Below are 15,581 nucleotides of genomic sequence, written 5' to 3'. Positions count from 1 at the left end.
GCAGAGACAATGAGGCAGATGCTGGAGTTCATAAAGAGTAGTGACAAGAAGATAGTGAAGGGCTACACTGTGATCCATTAGCTAGTCTGCTGCCCTAAGGTATGGAGGATGTTGCTCTTCTATTGACAACACTGAAGTAAGATTCAGCCGCGTATCCAGTCAACATCTATATATGGAGGGTGAGGTTCTATCTTGTCTTTCTCATCAGACAACAAAATCTCTTGGGTTTGCCCTGGAGCTGGCTGTACTCACATTTGGCTCTCGATGGGATCTGGGGTCCTTCATAATTGGGATTCCTGATCATGAGGAGGAACCCACACCAGTACAGCCAGTTCCCCCTTCAAATCGCAGAGGTCAGAGGGACAGAGCTGTATGGATAGGAGTGACATCAGGGCAGGGCAATTGGTCCAGACTCACTTTACGTGGCTAACATGTGAATAGGGCTTCTGTGTCTAAGTTTGCCTTGATGTCAACTCAAATGCAACCATTTTTAATTAAACCAGTTCATAATTCAGTTGAGATCCATCAAGTGTCAAAAAATGCAAGTGGGCAAATTGGCTACATTCTTCTTCTCTTGCGGCCCTTTGCACAGGTCAACAGAGAACACTGGCTATTGCCAGCTGTTTTGGGGGATGTCTTGGTGAGCCAGGAAGGCAGGATTGTGCTGCTTCGTACCCACTCTGGTCTGCGTGTCTATTATGATCTCAGCGACTTTGTGGCAGTATCAGTGTCTGGTGCGTACCAGGGCCTGTTGAAGGGTCTCTGTGGCAACTTCAATAAGGATAAGAATGATGATTTCCTGATGGCCAATGGAAGGATAGCTCAGAATGCTGCTGAATTTGGAGTCTCTTGGAAGGTCGAAGGAGGCAGCTGTTCTGATGGTTGTGGGGATAAATGTCCCATTTGTGACAAAGACATGGAAGCCTTATTCCAGGCTGAGAACTACTGTGGGATGATACAAGCTGATCCGGGTCCATTCAGTGGCTGTCACGCGACGGTTGACCCGGCTGAGTTCTTCAGCTACTGTCTGATCAGCATGTGTGCTTCTTCTGGAGCCCCAAAGTCCCTCTGCCATGGTCTTCAGGCCTACACAACTGCTTGTCAGGCAGCCGGAGCCAAGATTGGAACGTGGAGATTAGATACCAACTGCTGTAAGTGAGTGTAAAATGTGGGACACCATAATAATAAGCTTGCATACCATGAATAGGTCTGAGATGATCAGTTGTATAGTGATCAGAGCTCAGGATGCCATGCGTTCTTTTCTTGAGAGTTTAATTTTCAGGCAAATGATTGCCCAGAAGGGGGAACACAGCTGAATGGTAGAGCACCCACATTGCATGCATAAGGTCCAGGTCCAATCCCTGGCATCTCCAGTTAAAAGGATTAGGTAACAGCTGATGAGAATCACCTCTCTTTGACTGTGACTCTGGAGAGCTGCTGACAGTTAGATAACACTGGACTATCTGAACAAATAATCTGACCTCGAATAAGTCATCTTTCTTATTCCAGATTTCTAGGTGGTTTGTACCTTTAGATTTTAGGTCCTGGGGATGAAAATGAGAGCAGCGGTATTAAATACAATTTGCTAAATCCAGTACTTTCAGCCCCACACACCACAAACCTTCTCCAACCTCTCCATTTTTTAAAATTTTCTCAAGTCTGTTCCACTTTCTCTTGAAAAGATGTGCTTAGAAATGTTTATATTTCAAGGTCTAATAAACTCACTGCCACTATAACCCAGGGTTCCACAAACTGACCCTGCCTTTTCTACTGCCACCAATTCTCTTAGAATACTTTAAAACCTCCTAGTAGCTTCGTATAAGAGGCTTAGGCACCAAAACTAGAACTATTTAACAGGCTTGTTTATTAAAGGGATATTTTGTATGTAAGGGAATACTGATATTTACTTTGGGGTTTTAAAAAATGCTTAATGACAGTTCTTAATGACTCAAGAGACACTGTTGCTGATACAAGCCTCTAAATGACTTTTGACTCAGGTCAAATTCCCTGAATTTCCACCCCAGGAAAATTCAGTCACAACCAGGTCTAGCTAATGGGTACAATCTTTTTCTGATTTCAAATATCATCCTGTTGTACTACTGGATACTTGAACAGCTTATCTGGTTTTTAATGCCCGTTTGTATAACCTTCTTCTGGAAAGATCTTAAAACAGGGTGGCCTCGAAGCATTTCACAGCCACCTGCTTCCTTCTTCTGATCTTCACTAGCAAGGTACAGTTATCCTACAGGGAAAGAATCACTTCCTATTCAGGTCTCAGCTATCCACCTTCTCCTAATTTTTTTCTGGTCCTTCTCTCACAACACACACCCCAACGAACTCTTCCCAGCTTCCAACTCTTAATTGTCACCTCCAGCTGCCAACTCTGTCAGCTCCAGCTTCCTCTTTTCCACCCAGCCGATCCAGGGTCTGATGTTTCCCAGACCAATCAAAAATGAATTTACCTGATCTAGGCCCTGTCTATAAATATTAAAAATGATCCTCTCTGTATCTTTTTCTCTCTCTTGCTCCCCCATTTATGGATCTGTCAGTAAGCACTACTCCTAAAGAGGCCTGCAGCACAGTAACAGAGGTAGGCTGGAGGCCTACTCATATACATTATAGAATCATAGAATAGTAGGGTTGGAGGGGGCCTACAAGACCATCGTGTCTCACAGAGGTCACACAAAGCATTTAAACATTACAGAACATAAACACAGCATTTATCCACAGTCAGACAACACCGGACTAGATGAACAAATACTCTGAACTGGTATAAGGCAGCTTCCTCATTCCTTACAATTGGCCCAGAAAATATTGTGAGGGTACCTAAGGTATGAGGGCCAGGACTGGCCCAGGACATTTAGCGCATGAGGCAAAGAACAAGATGGCACCTCCCCTCCAATTCCATATACAAAAGCCGATGGGACTGGCAGTTCAATCTTCCCTCGATCCTGGCAATGGGTGGCATTGTCCACCACACCTGAAGGCAACAGACTAGTTCAGGGGGCACAGGGCAGGCTGCGTGGCCCACAGCTATCTCCTCCAACACTCTGCTGCTGCCTCCCAGCATCTGCCACCTGAGGCAACTACCTCACTCTGCCTAGTGGTAGGGCTGGCCCCGATGAGGTCTAAAGTACATGCAATGCTGAACAGTTCAAAACCTGTGAATATATATATATATATATATATATATATAATATATATATAAACTCTAAATAGAAGGCATGTGGGTGCCCCTGAATGGGACTGCAATGTTTTTTGTTTTTTAATCCTTTCCTCCCCTGAAAACTCTGATTGGTGCCAAAGGGAACTTCCCTGCTGGGGCTAATAGCAATTTTGGAGGGAGGGTGTGTGTGATTGTGGTTAGGACCTCAGTGGGGCATAAAGGGTTAACTTCCCCTCTCTACATGCCATGATCTCAATCCTGATCACCTTCTCCTTGTGACTGGTATTTAGACTTTTTAAAACATTCTCAGAAATTGAAATAAAACTCTTGTCATCAAGTGTACTTTGGCCACCAAGCAAAGGATGCTGTGTTCACCATTGCCCTATTCAGGCATTCTGTATCTGTGTAGAGTAAATGTATGAGAAGGAGGAAGGATCTAGTTCCACCCTGCTCCCATCTTTCCATTGCCTTGTACTTGTGGGGGGCAACTATCTGAAGGGAACAGCCTCCTGTATCTGCAGAAGCTCTTGACGTGATTGAGAATGCTGGAAAATCAGGGTTCTCCATTGTTTTGAGACAGGAGGCTCTCTTCTTCAGATAGTCGCCCTCCATGAATACAGAGTGACAGGAATATGTGCAGAGGATGTGAAGTTAGAGCACCCCCCCTCGTCCGCACGCATTTACTCTGCAGATTCAAAATGCCTGAATAGGGCTTATGGTGTCACTAAATGTATGCTATTGCTTTGAACTGTGGGGCTATAGACAAATGGTGAAGCAAATCACCTGCTTGGCTTCTCTGTGCTGATTTAGTCCTCGGTATCAGCTCAACCACTTGCATTGCAGCATAGTGCATACCACTGGAAGCTGGTTACTCTGATGTCAGTGAGGCGGTAATTCCTCTCTGGGTTTCCATCAGAACCGGAACCAGAGCCAGGCAGAACTCTAAAGGAGCGATCCGTGGTGCTGAAACCTAACCCTCAAATAGGTTCAGCACCTTGGATAGCTCCTTTAGAGTTCTGCCTGGTTCCGGTTCTGACAGAAACCCAGAGAGGAATCACCACCCCACTGACATCAGAGCCACCGGCCTCCACAGGTACATGCATCGTCTTAGTGTCAGAAAAAAATACACCATTTTAAAAGCCAGCAGTGCGATTCCATGTGAGAAGAAGCAAATTTAATAAAAATTTCCCGAATTAAAACCCGGCTCCTTGAATGTCAGACTTCTCTCATTTTGCTTTTGAGACGTGAAGCGTACTTTACAAACGACAGCAACCCCAAACACACCTTTCTGGCCATAATCCAAAAAGACATGGATTTGCTCTTTCATAGAATCACAGGATTTTAGAGTTAGGAGGGACCTCGGAAGCCATCCGCAACCAGTTGAGCAGGGGGATTTACTGCTGGGTTGTGCTCTTAAATTTTAAGTTCTGTGGGTGAAACTGAGAGCAAAATGGGTCTCCTAAAGGAAAAAAAGAAAAGAAAAAAAGAATGAGGATAGTGTAATGCAAATTAGGAAAATTTACTTGAGAACCCCCCCCCCCCCGCCAATTTAGCATCCAGTGTCACATGCATGCTCTGCAAAGGGAATGTGCCTGGGAATCCAACCCCGGGGCCACTCATATGATTTTCTTCTGCTCCTCAGCTCTGAACTGCCTGCATGGCACCCACTACGAGTCCTGTGCTACGAGCTGCAACGGAACGTGTGCTGGAGCTCTCCTGTGCTTGGATCCTTGCTTCGAGGGCTGCAAATGTGATGCCGGAACATGGGCAAGTGGGCCAGCTTGTGTGGATGCAGAACAGTGTGACTGCTGGCATGATGGGAGACTCATCAAAGTAAGAAGGTGTCCCCCCTCCACTCTTCTGCTCAAATGCCAGACATGCAGATAAGAACAGACAGTTGTCCTTAAAAGGCTGCCCCCTTTGGACTTGTTGTGTCTAGGGGCCCTGGGGAATCTTGATAGCTGAATCACTCAATCACTCACTTACTCAGTCCATCATTTCCAAGTGGGGTCTGCAACAAAACACTGCAAGCTGTACTGTCACTAGGGATGCCCAGATGGCTGCCTTGAGTGCCATTTTTTTGGTTAAAAGGTGGGGTAAAAAACACCAACCAATCAATCCATCAACTGCATCCAGTTTGTCATTTCCAACATGAAATTCATCCTGTCCTCTTTTTGCATAAGTTTGCGATTTCCATAGATATTTATAGGTATTTTCATACGTATTTTTGTGTGCGTTCCTCCTAATAGAAACATTCTTTTATACACTTTTCCTAATCAACGTGGGAGGAGGGGGGCTTTTTGCAAGCAATTTACATGCATCCTTTTTTTGTGCACACTTTCCCATATTATACACATTTTTGGTACACATTTTTTTTCCTGATTTGCCAAAATATGGAAACGTGCACATATCGCCATATAACTGTGTTGCAGTTCGTGTGTAGGCTCAGGAGGTGCAAATTTGGTAATTTCACATAAAAATACAAACCGAATGAATTTCTTCCCCCATCTGTAATAGTCTCCTCTTAATACGGGTTTTCCTGTTCAGGGTTCCAGCCAGCCAGTCAGCCATTGTGTTCTCCTGGATATTCCATTCCATTCTCATCATCCTAGTTTACCATTGAAAACAATGTTGTTGTTAACCAATTGGCAATTGGCATCCATGGCTATTCAGTGTCCTCAATGGGCTCCTTTCTGGGTGGTTTGCGCGTGCGTGCGCGCACACACACACACAGCTTGTTTGTACTTCGCAAACTTCTGGATTCTTCTGAGCTTACTTATGTTGTTGTTGTTGTTCAGTCGTTCAGTCGTGTCCGACTCTTCGTGACCCCATGGACCATAGCACGCCAGGCCTTCCTGTCCTGCGCTCTCTCCCGGAGCGTGCTCAAGTTCATATTCATTGCATCCGTGATGCTATCTAGCCATCTCATCCTCTGCCGTCCCCTTCTCTTTTTGCCTTCAGTCTTTCCCAGCATCAGGGTCTTTTCCAGGGAGTTTTCTCTTCGCATTAGGTGGCCAAAATATTGGAGCTTCAGCTTCATTATCTGTCCTTCCAATGAGCAGTCAGGGTTGATTTCCTTTAGGATGGACTGATTTGACCTCCTTGCAGTCCAGGGGACTCGTAAGAGTCTTCTCCAGCACCACAGTTCGAAAGCATCCATTCTTCGGCGCTCAGCCTTCCTTATAGTCCAGCTCTCACAGCCATACGTTACTACTGGGAAAACCATAGCTTTGATTAGACGGACCTTTGTCGGCAAGGTGATGTCTCTGCTTCTTACTATGCTGTCTAGGTTGGCCATAGCTTTCCTCCCAAGGAGCAAGCATCTTTTAATTTCATGGCTACAGTCACCGTCTGCGGTGATCTTGGAGCCCAAGAAAGTAAAATCTGTCACTGCTTCCATTTTTTCCCCTTCTATATGCCAGGAAGTGATAGGGCCAGATGACATGATCTTACTTATACCTCCCTCTTGTTTCACAGTTTCAGTTTTGGCTCCAATCCTGTTGGTGTTTAGCATCTGAGTTCGCTATTTCAGGTTCTGATACCCAACTCTTCCGCTCATAAAGCACTCAGAGCAGCTTCACAGCATGAACATAAAAAAGCAATCATACTAGGGATGTCAGAGAATTCCGCCACAGACTCCAGTGAGGAGTCCGGAATCCGTGGCGGAATGGCCTCCCCCGCCCCATGGAATCCCCCTGGCCTATGACGGCCACCATCTGCGGCTGCAGTAGCCCGGCCACAGCCGGAACACCGGCTGCGGCTGTCCCTGGCTGGCAGCTCCGCGGAACCGCCGCAAAGCGGAGCTGGCCAGGGAGGATTCCGGGGGGAGGGACGGAGCACCTCCCCCCCACCGTGGATTGCCTGGCGTGGGGCCAGGTAAGAGTTTCGTACATCCCTAAATCAAACTAATGATCATGATTTAGAAAAGACGCAGCATATGGACCTTAAAAATAGAATTCAGCAGCTGCAGCTGATTCTTCATTTTTTTTAAAAAATAAAAACAATTCCTAAAGAAGTTTCTATCCCTCATGCCTGTAGAGAAAATAGAAACCTGAAGGTGCATTCGCAGTTTATGCCTGAATTATAATAACAGGGCAGGTCATATGTAGGGATGGATGGGTGTCCCCCCGTCTGGGTTCTCTGGGTGCCTGCCAAGCCCCTGCCCCAGCTTGCACACCCCTGGACCCCAAGCCTCCCCCTCCTGTTTGCTGAGCCACCCTTATTCACCCCAGACCTGTTTGGCAATCTGCGGCCACCATATTGTGGAAAAAAAGGCTCCTGCAGATATGCGCTCTAACACAATGGCCCTGTGAATGGCTGATATATGCAAGGTTGCAGGCATAAATTGGCCATTTCCACCCATAACCGTGCATATATTGGCCATTCACAGCGCCATTGTGCGTAAGAACAAATGTGAGCATATCTGTGGGAGCCTCTTTTTTTTTTTTTTTTGCAAAGTGGTGGCTGCAGAGATTGCCGGACGGGCTGGGGGTGAGTGTGGGTGGCTCGGCGAGCGGGGGGGGGGGCTGAGGTGTCGGTCGAGGCAGGGGGCTCAGCAGGCGCAGCTTGGAGCAGTGCGTGGGGGGAGTCCACTGGATTCCTGGACCTGATTGGGCACCCGCACCATCTCTGGTCATATCAGTGGGGACATCTGGGGCTGTCCTTTGCACAACTATTTGTTTGCCACAGATAATCATCTTTTCCTGTATGGCCACCCATCTCCACTTCCTTTTCTGATCTCTCGCTAATCTAGCTGAGCACACAGTTCTGGACTGTGCACAAAAGAACTTGCGTCATCAAGACCAAATCGTACAACTATGCAAGCTGTGTGAAGCCAGGTCACAGAATATGACTGTTTTTGATGGCCAAATATGGGATATTCTTTCACATTGATCGCTTCTTCCTTCTTCCTAGCTTGGAGAGAGCTACCTCTCCCCAGACTGCAAGGCCCGCTGCACTTGCCAGCAGACAGGGTCCGTGACGTGTGTGGCCCAAAGCTGTGGAACCGGTGAAGCCTGTGGACTGAGAGAGGGGCAGCGTGGCTGCTTCCCAATGGAAGGCCGCTGTACACTGATGCCACGTGCTGTGCTCTCCTCCTTCGATGGCCTCTGTGGGGATATTCCTGTTCCTGGCACCTACCAGCTGGCTTCTCTTTGCAATGTCAGCTCTGATGATTGGTTCCGCTTGATAGTGGGAGTTGCGCCACTGTTGCCTGCTGAAACTGCTGCTGTCACCTTCCTCCATGTCTTCTTCAAGGGTTTATTTATCACTGTGAATTGCCAGAGGGAAGCCTGGGTAAGTGGAAACCTCTGCAAGGAAGGGAGTGGCTACTAGTCTTGATGGCTATGTGCTACCTCCAGTGCCAGAGGCAGTGAGCCTATGTACACCAATTGCTGGGGAACATGGGCGAAAGGGTGCTGTTGCGCTCATGCCCTGCTAGCGAGTTCCTGGTCGGCAGCTGGTTGGCCACTGTGTGAACAGAATGTTGGACTAGATGGACCCTTGGTCTGATCCAGCAGGGCTCTTCTTATGTTCTTATGAGAGCTTTTTGTTATATATTACAACAGCTATACATCTCATTGGACCACCAACAGGGCCAGCTTCAGGGTGTTGGTTTCCCTTGGCAGCATGGTCTCTCTGATTCCCGTCCTACCTGAGTGTCCAGCTAGGTAGTTCCCTCACTAGAAACTTGAACTTCTGTTGCATTGCAGTGAAAACAAAACAAATGGCTGCTACCACAAAAAAAGAAATAAAAATAAAAATAAAAATAGGGGAGTCACAATGAGGGCTAGTGGCATGGGCCCCCGGCATGTGTCTGACTGTGCCACATGGTGCCAGGCCTGACCTCTAGTGCAGTTTTGAAATATCAGTGAAAACAATTTAAAATAATGAAAATAAAGAAAGAACCAAACTAAAATCAGCAGCCAGATATTAAAAGCTCAGAAGGGTGGGGTGGGGTGGGGTAACTCAATTAATCCTGAAACACAGTGAAACAGAAAGGTTCTGACAGCATGCTGAACTGGCAGAAAATACAGAGGGGGCTCAGAAGGTTGGGAGTTCCACAGCTTGGGTGCAGAAACTGAGAAGGCCCTGTCCTGCATTCGGGCCCATTAGACCTCTGATTGCAACAGGGCACAAAGCAAGGCCTCTATCACAGTAGGCTGGCAGGCCCGTGTGCTTGAGAGATAAAGCTGGAGAGGGTGCCAGCATCATATTTCAAATCTGACCTTTGTGGAGTAGAATTGGAATACAGTTTTCAAACCAGAGGAGCAGGAAATCAATTCAGGACCCATGAGATTAGTCCCAGTTTTGGGAACAAAATGAGGCTTGGAAGCCTGAAGGGGCAGGTAGGATTCCTGGGGGTAGATCCCCTAAAGAATCTTGGGAATTATAGTTCTGTGTGGAGGAGGGGCTACAAGACTTCTTCTCTCTCATCAAACTACGATTCCCAGGATTTTTTGAACCTTGTTAGGCCAATCAAGGTGGTAGATGGCCGATAAGCATATAACTTAGAGAAAGTCCATTAGGTTGTTGAAAATCCATGGTTCGTACTGGAAGGAATGTTGGGTTTAGTTACTGCATCAGTAGTGCTTAATGCCAAGGTCCCTGGATGCTGCTCCCAGTTCTGTGAAGAGAATGGCACATAAAAGCTTTGTCACACCTATGCCGGTGGACCCCTGACTGTGGGCTTACTTGATGGCAGAGGCGGGCAGCTCACAGACCCAGCCACTCAGCTTGGGGCCCTGGGGCAGACATGAGTGCCAGTGGGCCTTGGTGCCAAAGCAGCTGGTGAAGGAGGCCAGCTGCTGGTGCGGGACCACCTGATTTAATCGATGACACATTTTAAAAAAAGCCATATTATCAGAACCCCAATAGAGGTGCAAATCTGAAATGATGAAAGAAGCATAAGATTCCTTACATTGTAATAAATAAGCTGCCGTTCATTGTTAAGAATAACGTCTTTCATATGTTCTTTTTTTCATTCCTTATTACAGAAATGCCCCAGAACCAGAACAGCTTCAAAGTATGCCCTTAACTGACAATTCCATGGTTTTAGAATTAGGACTTGGGATTTAAAATTAGGCTCCATTCTATTATCAAGAACATGTTAGGGTGCAATCCTATGCATGTTTAGACAGAAAAAAAGTCTGACCACTCTAGGGATGTATGGTTTTTGTAAAATCTGTTCTGTCTGCATTTCGTGGATTCTCAAGTCCCTTTCATTCCGTTGACAGAATCAGTTTTTTCTCCAATTTTCCTGCATTCACACAAATCTGCACTTGCAAAAATGCACAAATCCCCCCCCCCCCCCCATGTACATTTTCATGCTTCAGACCATGGGGGAAATGTGCATTTTCTGCCGTTTTTAATTTTTTTTAATGCATTTTACATATTCACACATACTTTTTAAAATTCCAGGAAATTTTTTTTTTTTTTTAAGGGCTCTGTAAGTCCGTGGAATCCATGCATCTTGGGAAAGCCAGTCCACTGCAGAATCTGCAGGTCAGATTCATAGAAATCTGAACTCATTTGATTCCGGGCAGATTTCTCTGACGTCCCTATACAACTCCCAGCATTCTCCAGCCAGTTGTAGGACACATTTTTTCCTGCATAGGATCGCATCCTTAGTTAATTAATGGGGCGCAGTCCTATGGCCGCTAAACAGCGGCTAGATGGCCGTAGGATTTTTCATTTTCTGGGAACCAACCTTGGAGCCAGCACTCTGAGGTCTGTTCCCAGAAAACTTCCTCCCCGCCTCCTTTCCTGCCACCTTGTAGGTGGCGTGGTTTGTCCCCGGCTCTGTGCTCATCAGAGCAGCATGGAGAGGGGAAAAGGGGGCATTCCTGGGGGCAGGGAGGGGAGGAGACAGTGGAAGTGCCAGTTTGATGCTTCCTATGTGCCTCCCCTCCGCTCTGAGCCACCCTGGCTAGACAGCCAAAATTGGCCATCTAGCCACAAATGCAGGGAGCCCGGAGCATGGAGGAGAAGATCTCCACTCTCCACCCATCCTTCACTGGATAGTCTGTTGCCTGCCTCCGAGTTTCAAGGCAGCCGACTATCCCCATAGGATTTGAGCCCTAACCCACCGATTAAACTAGTTAAAGCTTGTATCCCTAGTTTTACGCCACACATTTGGAGGGAGACTTTGTTTTGCTGTACATTTTTCTTGTCTCTGTTAAACCTTATCAGGTTGCTGACCTCTGTTTGTGTCTCTTAGGTGAATGGGCTGCCAGTTCAGATCCCTTCCAAGGTCACAGACTCTGTGAGATTTGGCCTGGCTGGTGACGTTATTGTCCTGCACTCACCTCAGGTTCAAGTAACCCTGAGCCCAGCTGGAGGAGCAGTGGTGACTGTCATCCCAGCTTTGGCAGGGAAAGTGTGTGGGGCATGCGGAAACTTCAATGCTGACCAGGCTGATGACCTGAAGGGCCCAGGTGGAGTGGAGGTAACTAGCATAACTGAGCTGTTGACATCTTGGACAGCCAGAGATTTCGCCCCCTGGTAAGTTATATTTTGATTACTTCTCTCCACAATCCCTCCACCCCATTTTGATAGAAGAAGAATCAGAAGGCTTCATACTTATGAACAATGGAATTGTTGTTGATCACAAGCTGAATATGAGCCAACAATGTGATGTGGCTGCAAAAAAGGCAAATGCTATTTTAGGCTGCATTAATAGAAGCATAGCTTCCAAATCCTGGGAAGTACTAGTTTCCCTCTACTCAGCACTGGTTAGGCCTCATCTGGAGTACTGTGTCCAGTTCTGGGCACCACACTTTAAGAAGGATGCAGACAAACTGGAGAGGGTTCAGAGGAGGGCAACAAAGATGATCAGGGGACTGGAAACAAAGCCCTGTGAGGAGAGACTGAAAGAACTGGGCATGTTTAGCCTTGAGAAGAGAAGACTGAGGGGAGATATGATAGCGGTCTTCAAGTACTTGAAAGGTTGTCACAGAGAGGAAGGCGGGGTATCTTCTCGATCATCCCAGAGTGCAGGACATGGAATAATGGGCTCAAGCTACAGGAAGCCAGATTCTGGCTGAACATCAGGAAAAACTTCCTGACTGTTAGAGCAATACGACAATGGAACCAATGACCTAGGGAGGTAGTGGGCTCTCCCACACTGGAGGCGTTCAAGACAAGGCTGGACAGCCATCTGTCAGGGATGCTCTGACTTGGATTCTGCATTGAGCAGGGGGTTGGACTCGATGGCCTTGTAGGCCTCTTTCAACCCTACTATTCCATGATTCTATGATATTTTTTAAAAAATCATTTTAATTATTAACATTGACACAAATGGAAAAAAAACCCTCCATGAACAAAAGCTCTGCATACACATGGGACCCGGAATCAGGGTGAATAAACCATTTTAATTAAGCACACATGTTGCGTTTTGGACAATCGTGCTTGCGGCTTTGCAGACCCTAAGAAAGGCGAGTGATATGGGTCTCTTTTGTAGCCTTCTGTGTTTTTCTGTCAGTAAATTTCTTTGAAGGGCATCCAAAAATTCTCTTTAAATACATATGCAATGATGTAGGAAGGGGAAAGTGAACTACGGTAAAGAAAACAATTCTTTCACACACAAACACCATCTGATATGACTTCTTACCAAATTGTGCTACCCTTGGATGTTAGTTTCTTGGACACTTTAATCAAGTCACTTGTTTTGTGCCCAATATACATCTTGCAATGTATTTATCATGCAATATGATCCTATTATTAATCACTGGACTAAACAGTATCCTGCAGATCAGGGCTGGGTGGTCCTGTTTTGAGGGGGCCCTGGTCGAAGTGTTCTCTAGCAGGCCTCTTCTTCTCTCAGCCAACCCAGGTGGACTTACCTGTCAGCAGTGGCATCATTCTAAACAGTGCTGCTGGGCAGCTGGGTCTAGGCATCCTTCTGATTTCCCACAGTGCCCCAAAATGATGCGACAGCAGGAGCACTGTGGGAAATTAAACGGTGGCCAGATCTGGCTTGCTGCTGGTGCTCAGAGTGCTGGACCAGAAAAATCAATAAGGTGTGTGTGTCGGGGGCTAGGGCATACATTAGCAGGTGCTTGAGGATGTCCATTTCAAAAACTGGCCTCATTGGATACGATTAGACACAAGTAAGATAACACATATTTCCTAACTGGCCTGGGAATACTGATTGGACAGGATGCGGTATGAATTTTAGTAATAATAATAATAATAATAATAATAATAATAATACGGATGACATGGGGTTTTTGCAGCGATAGTAGTGCCATGATTAGTACTTATTTATAAGTGCTTATAGAACATATTCAAGGATTAAATTATAGCCAGGCTTCCCTGTTGACTTCCCTAGGAAAGTGCAGGTAATATAGTCTCTAATCCCACCCCCCCCCCAAAAAAACCCCACTTCGTATTTTAATTTATTGATCTGAAGTATCCATTAACTAAATGTTGCAGGCTTGTTTTTAAATGAAACATATCTTCTGGCCAGTTATTATTCTAATTACTATGGGTTGAATCCGGACTTAGTCATACATACAGCAGCCCCACTGAAATAATAGGAATTAAGTTAGTCCACTCTAAGGGTGCCTAAGTCTGAATCCAACCCTGTATGAGGAAATTCAAATACTGATTTGATACTCCACTATGGAAAGAGTATGAAACAATTCTGGTTTGCGGAATATTTGTTTGCTTCTCTGGATGCATTCAGTGGGGCAATGTTTGTTTATTACATTCATATCCCACCTTTTTTTTCCTCTTGCAAGGAATCCAAGGTGGCTTACATGGTTCTCCTCCTCCTCTCCATTTTCTCCTCACAACAACAACCCTGTGAGGTAGGTTAGGCCGAGAGTCAGTGACTGGCCCAAAGTCACTCAGTGAGCTTCATGGCTGAGTGGGGACTAGAACCCAGATCTCCGGAGTCCCAGTCTAACACTCTAACCACTACTCCACACTTATTTCCTTCTTTTTTTGTTCTGCTTTACCTCTTACCTTGGACAAGAGTGAGCTGAGCAATTTTTACAAAAGGAAGCGCACAAAGGGACAATTCATGCCATTCATGCCATTCATGCAGTTAACAATTGCATGAATGGCTTTAAAAGTAGACTGCAACTGCAAAAGGGGGTGATATGAATTGGGACCCTGGCATGGTGGATTTGGGTTTTTAAACCCTTTGTCCCCCACTGTAGTCCTAATCTGGATCAGCCCTCTTGCAGCTGCTATTTGCATTTGGAAAAAAAGCTCCCATTTGCTCCAATGGGAGCTTTCCCCACAGGACAAATAGCAGATGTGGGGTCTCTGATTTGGACTGGGACCACAGCCGGGGGCAAAGGGTTCAAAACTCCCTATCTCCTCCCCCAGTTTGGATCAGGCCCCTGCAGCTTCAATTTACTTTTAAAAAGCTATTCACACACTTGCTAAACACATGAATGCCAACATATCTAGTCTGGCCCTCTAAACTGGAGGTTTGTCCAGGATCTGGTACGTTCTAACTGTTGTATTTTCTCTTGCTCTGCCTCTTTCTTTTTTCTTCTCAGTCTGGACTGAAAGAAGAATCATTCATTAAACTGAAAGTTCTGAACACATGTTGCAGAACTATAGCTGGAAATGGGCATGTATGATAAAATGGACAATTTAAGCACAGAACTGGGAAAATCCTTGGCCTGTTTTCTCCTGATTTATGGGGACTTCTGTGGAACAGGTTGTTTGAGACTGGACTGACCATGTCTCTAAGATCAGGCTTGATCTTAGAAGTTTGCTTCAGGTCTCCCTGCTGCCTCCATTCACTTCCAGCATGTGATTTTTTGTTAGAAACTGCTATGTTCAATGAAACTTTTCCTTCAAATTTTTGAATTAATGGTGTTGGGGGAACAGATTATGACTAATAAACTCTTTTGACTTCTTTGTCTGATGAGCCTAAATAAATAGAACTATACCTTTTTGCAAAGAGTGTGTGCGTGTGTGTGCAATGTGTGTGCATGTGCGCACACACACAGGTGCATGCAGTTGCCTCAGCATGTATAGTTCCTGGGAAATATTTTCTTCTCTGTTTTGCAGGAAGACTCCACATAGCCATCAGTATTTTGATAACCTCAGAAATACCCACCCACCCAATTCTGGAGTTTCTAGGTCTGGTGACACCTCTTTCCCTGTCTTGCATGGCCGCATGGCCTACTGAATCCTGAGGAATCCTGTTCTCTTTTCCAACAACCACATAAACCGCATACCTTCCCTCCTCTTTAGCCATGGCTCCCAAAGCAGGTTATGGAGAAAAACCATACAAATACAACACCACCTACATGTATCACAGCAGGCTGTTCAAAATGCAGCATAAAAGCACAAAGATCTGGGCAAATGAAGAAGGGTTTCACCCGGAGATGAAAAGAAATCAAAGACAGCACCAAGAAACCTCTCTGGGGAAGGGGTTGAAGAGATGGAG

At 46.0% G+C, this 15,581-nt stretch overlaps 2 protein-coding genes across 3 annotated transcripts; both read left to right on the top strand.

Moving 5' to 3' along the window:
* The first annotated feature begins 9 nt into the window (after nucleotides 1-9).
* LOC146337923 (alpha-tectorin-like) lies at nucleotides 10-1,159 on the top strand. The gene is made up of 3 exons (XM_084816341.1): nucleotides 10-54; nucleotides 209-322; nucleotides 593-1,159. Exons 1-3 carry the CDS (start codon nucleotides 10-12, stop codon nucleotides 1,157-1,159), a joined length of 726 nt encoding a protein of 241 aa, XP_084672467.1.
* A 6,813-nt stretch (nucleotides 1,160-7,972) lies between these two features.
* LOC146337922 (IgGFc-binding protein-like) lies at nucleotides 7,973-15,086 on the top strand. 2 transcript variants are annotated; one of them, XM_084814384.1, is made up of 3 exons: nucleotides 7,973-8,461; nucleotides 11,385-11,668; nucleotides 14,680-15,085. In XM_084814384.1, the coding sequence occupies exons 1-3, from the start codon at nucleotides 8,219-8,221 to the stop codon at nucleotides 14,687-14,689; spliced, it is 537 nt and encodes a 178-aa protein (XP_084670510.1). In that variant the 5' UTR covers nucleotides 7,973-8,218; the 3' UTR covers nucleotides 14,690-15,085. The 2 variants fall into 2 exon arrangements, 1 of the variants encoding a protein (XP_084670510.1); XR_014784925.1 differs by lacking the exon at nucleotides 7,973-8,461 and adding an exon at nucleotides 9,567-9,710 and having other exon boundaries at nucleotides 14,680-15,086.
* The last annotated feature ends 495 nt before the right edge of the window (nucleotides 15,087-15,581 follow it).

This window comes from Heloderma suspectum, chromosome 10 (assembly GCF_057233095.1).
Source record: "Heloderma suspectum isolate Gila_16-S chromosome 10, 16-S_ref, whole genome shotgun sequence".
Taxonomy (NCBI): Eukaryota; Metazoa; Chordata; class Lepidosauria; order Squamata; family Helodermatidae; genus Heloderma; species Heloderma suspectum.
This window is presented reverse-complemented; position numbering and strand designations above follow the sequence as displayed.

Coding starts and splice junctions, on each gene's coding strand:
- LOC146337922 (XM_084814384.1), top strand. CDS start 8,219: ATGGAAGGCCGCTGTACACTGATGCCACGTGCTGTGCTCTCCTCCTTC. Junction 8,462..11,384: donor ATTGCCAGAGGGAAGCCTGG/GTAAGTGGAAAC, acceptor TGTGTCTCTTAG/GTGAATGGGCTGCCAGTTCA.
- LOC146337923 (XM_084816341.1), top strand. CDS start 10: ATGAGGCAGATGCTGGAGTTCATAAAGAGTAGTGACAAGAAGATA. Junction 55..208: donor AGAGTAGTGACAAGAAGATA/GTGAAGGGCTAC, acceptor CTTTCTCATCAG/ACAACAAAATCTCTTGGGTT. Junction 323..592: donor ATGAGGAGGAACCCACACCA/GTACAGCCAGTT, acceptor CCCTTTGCACAG/GTCAACAGAGAACACTGGCT.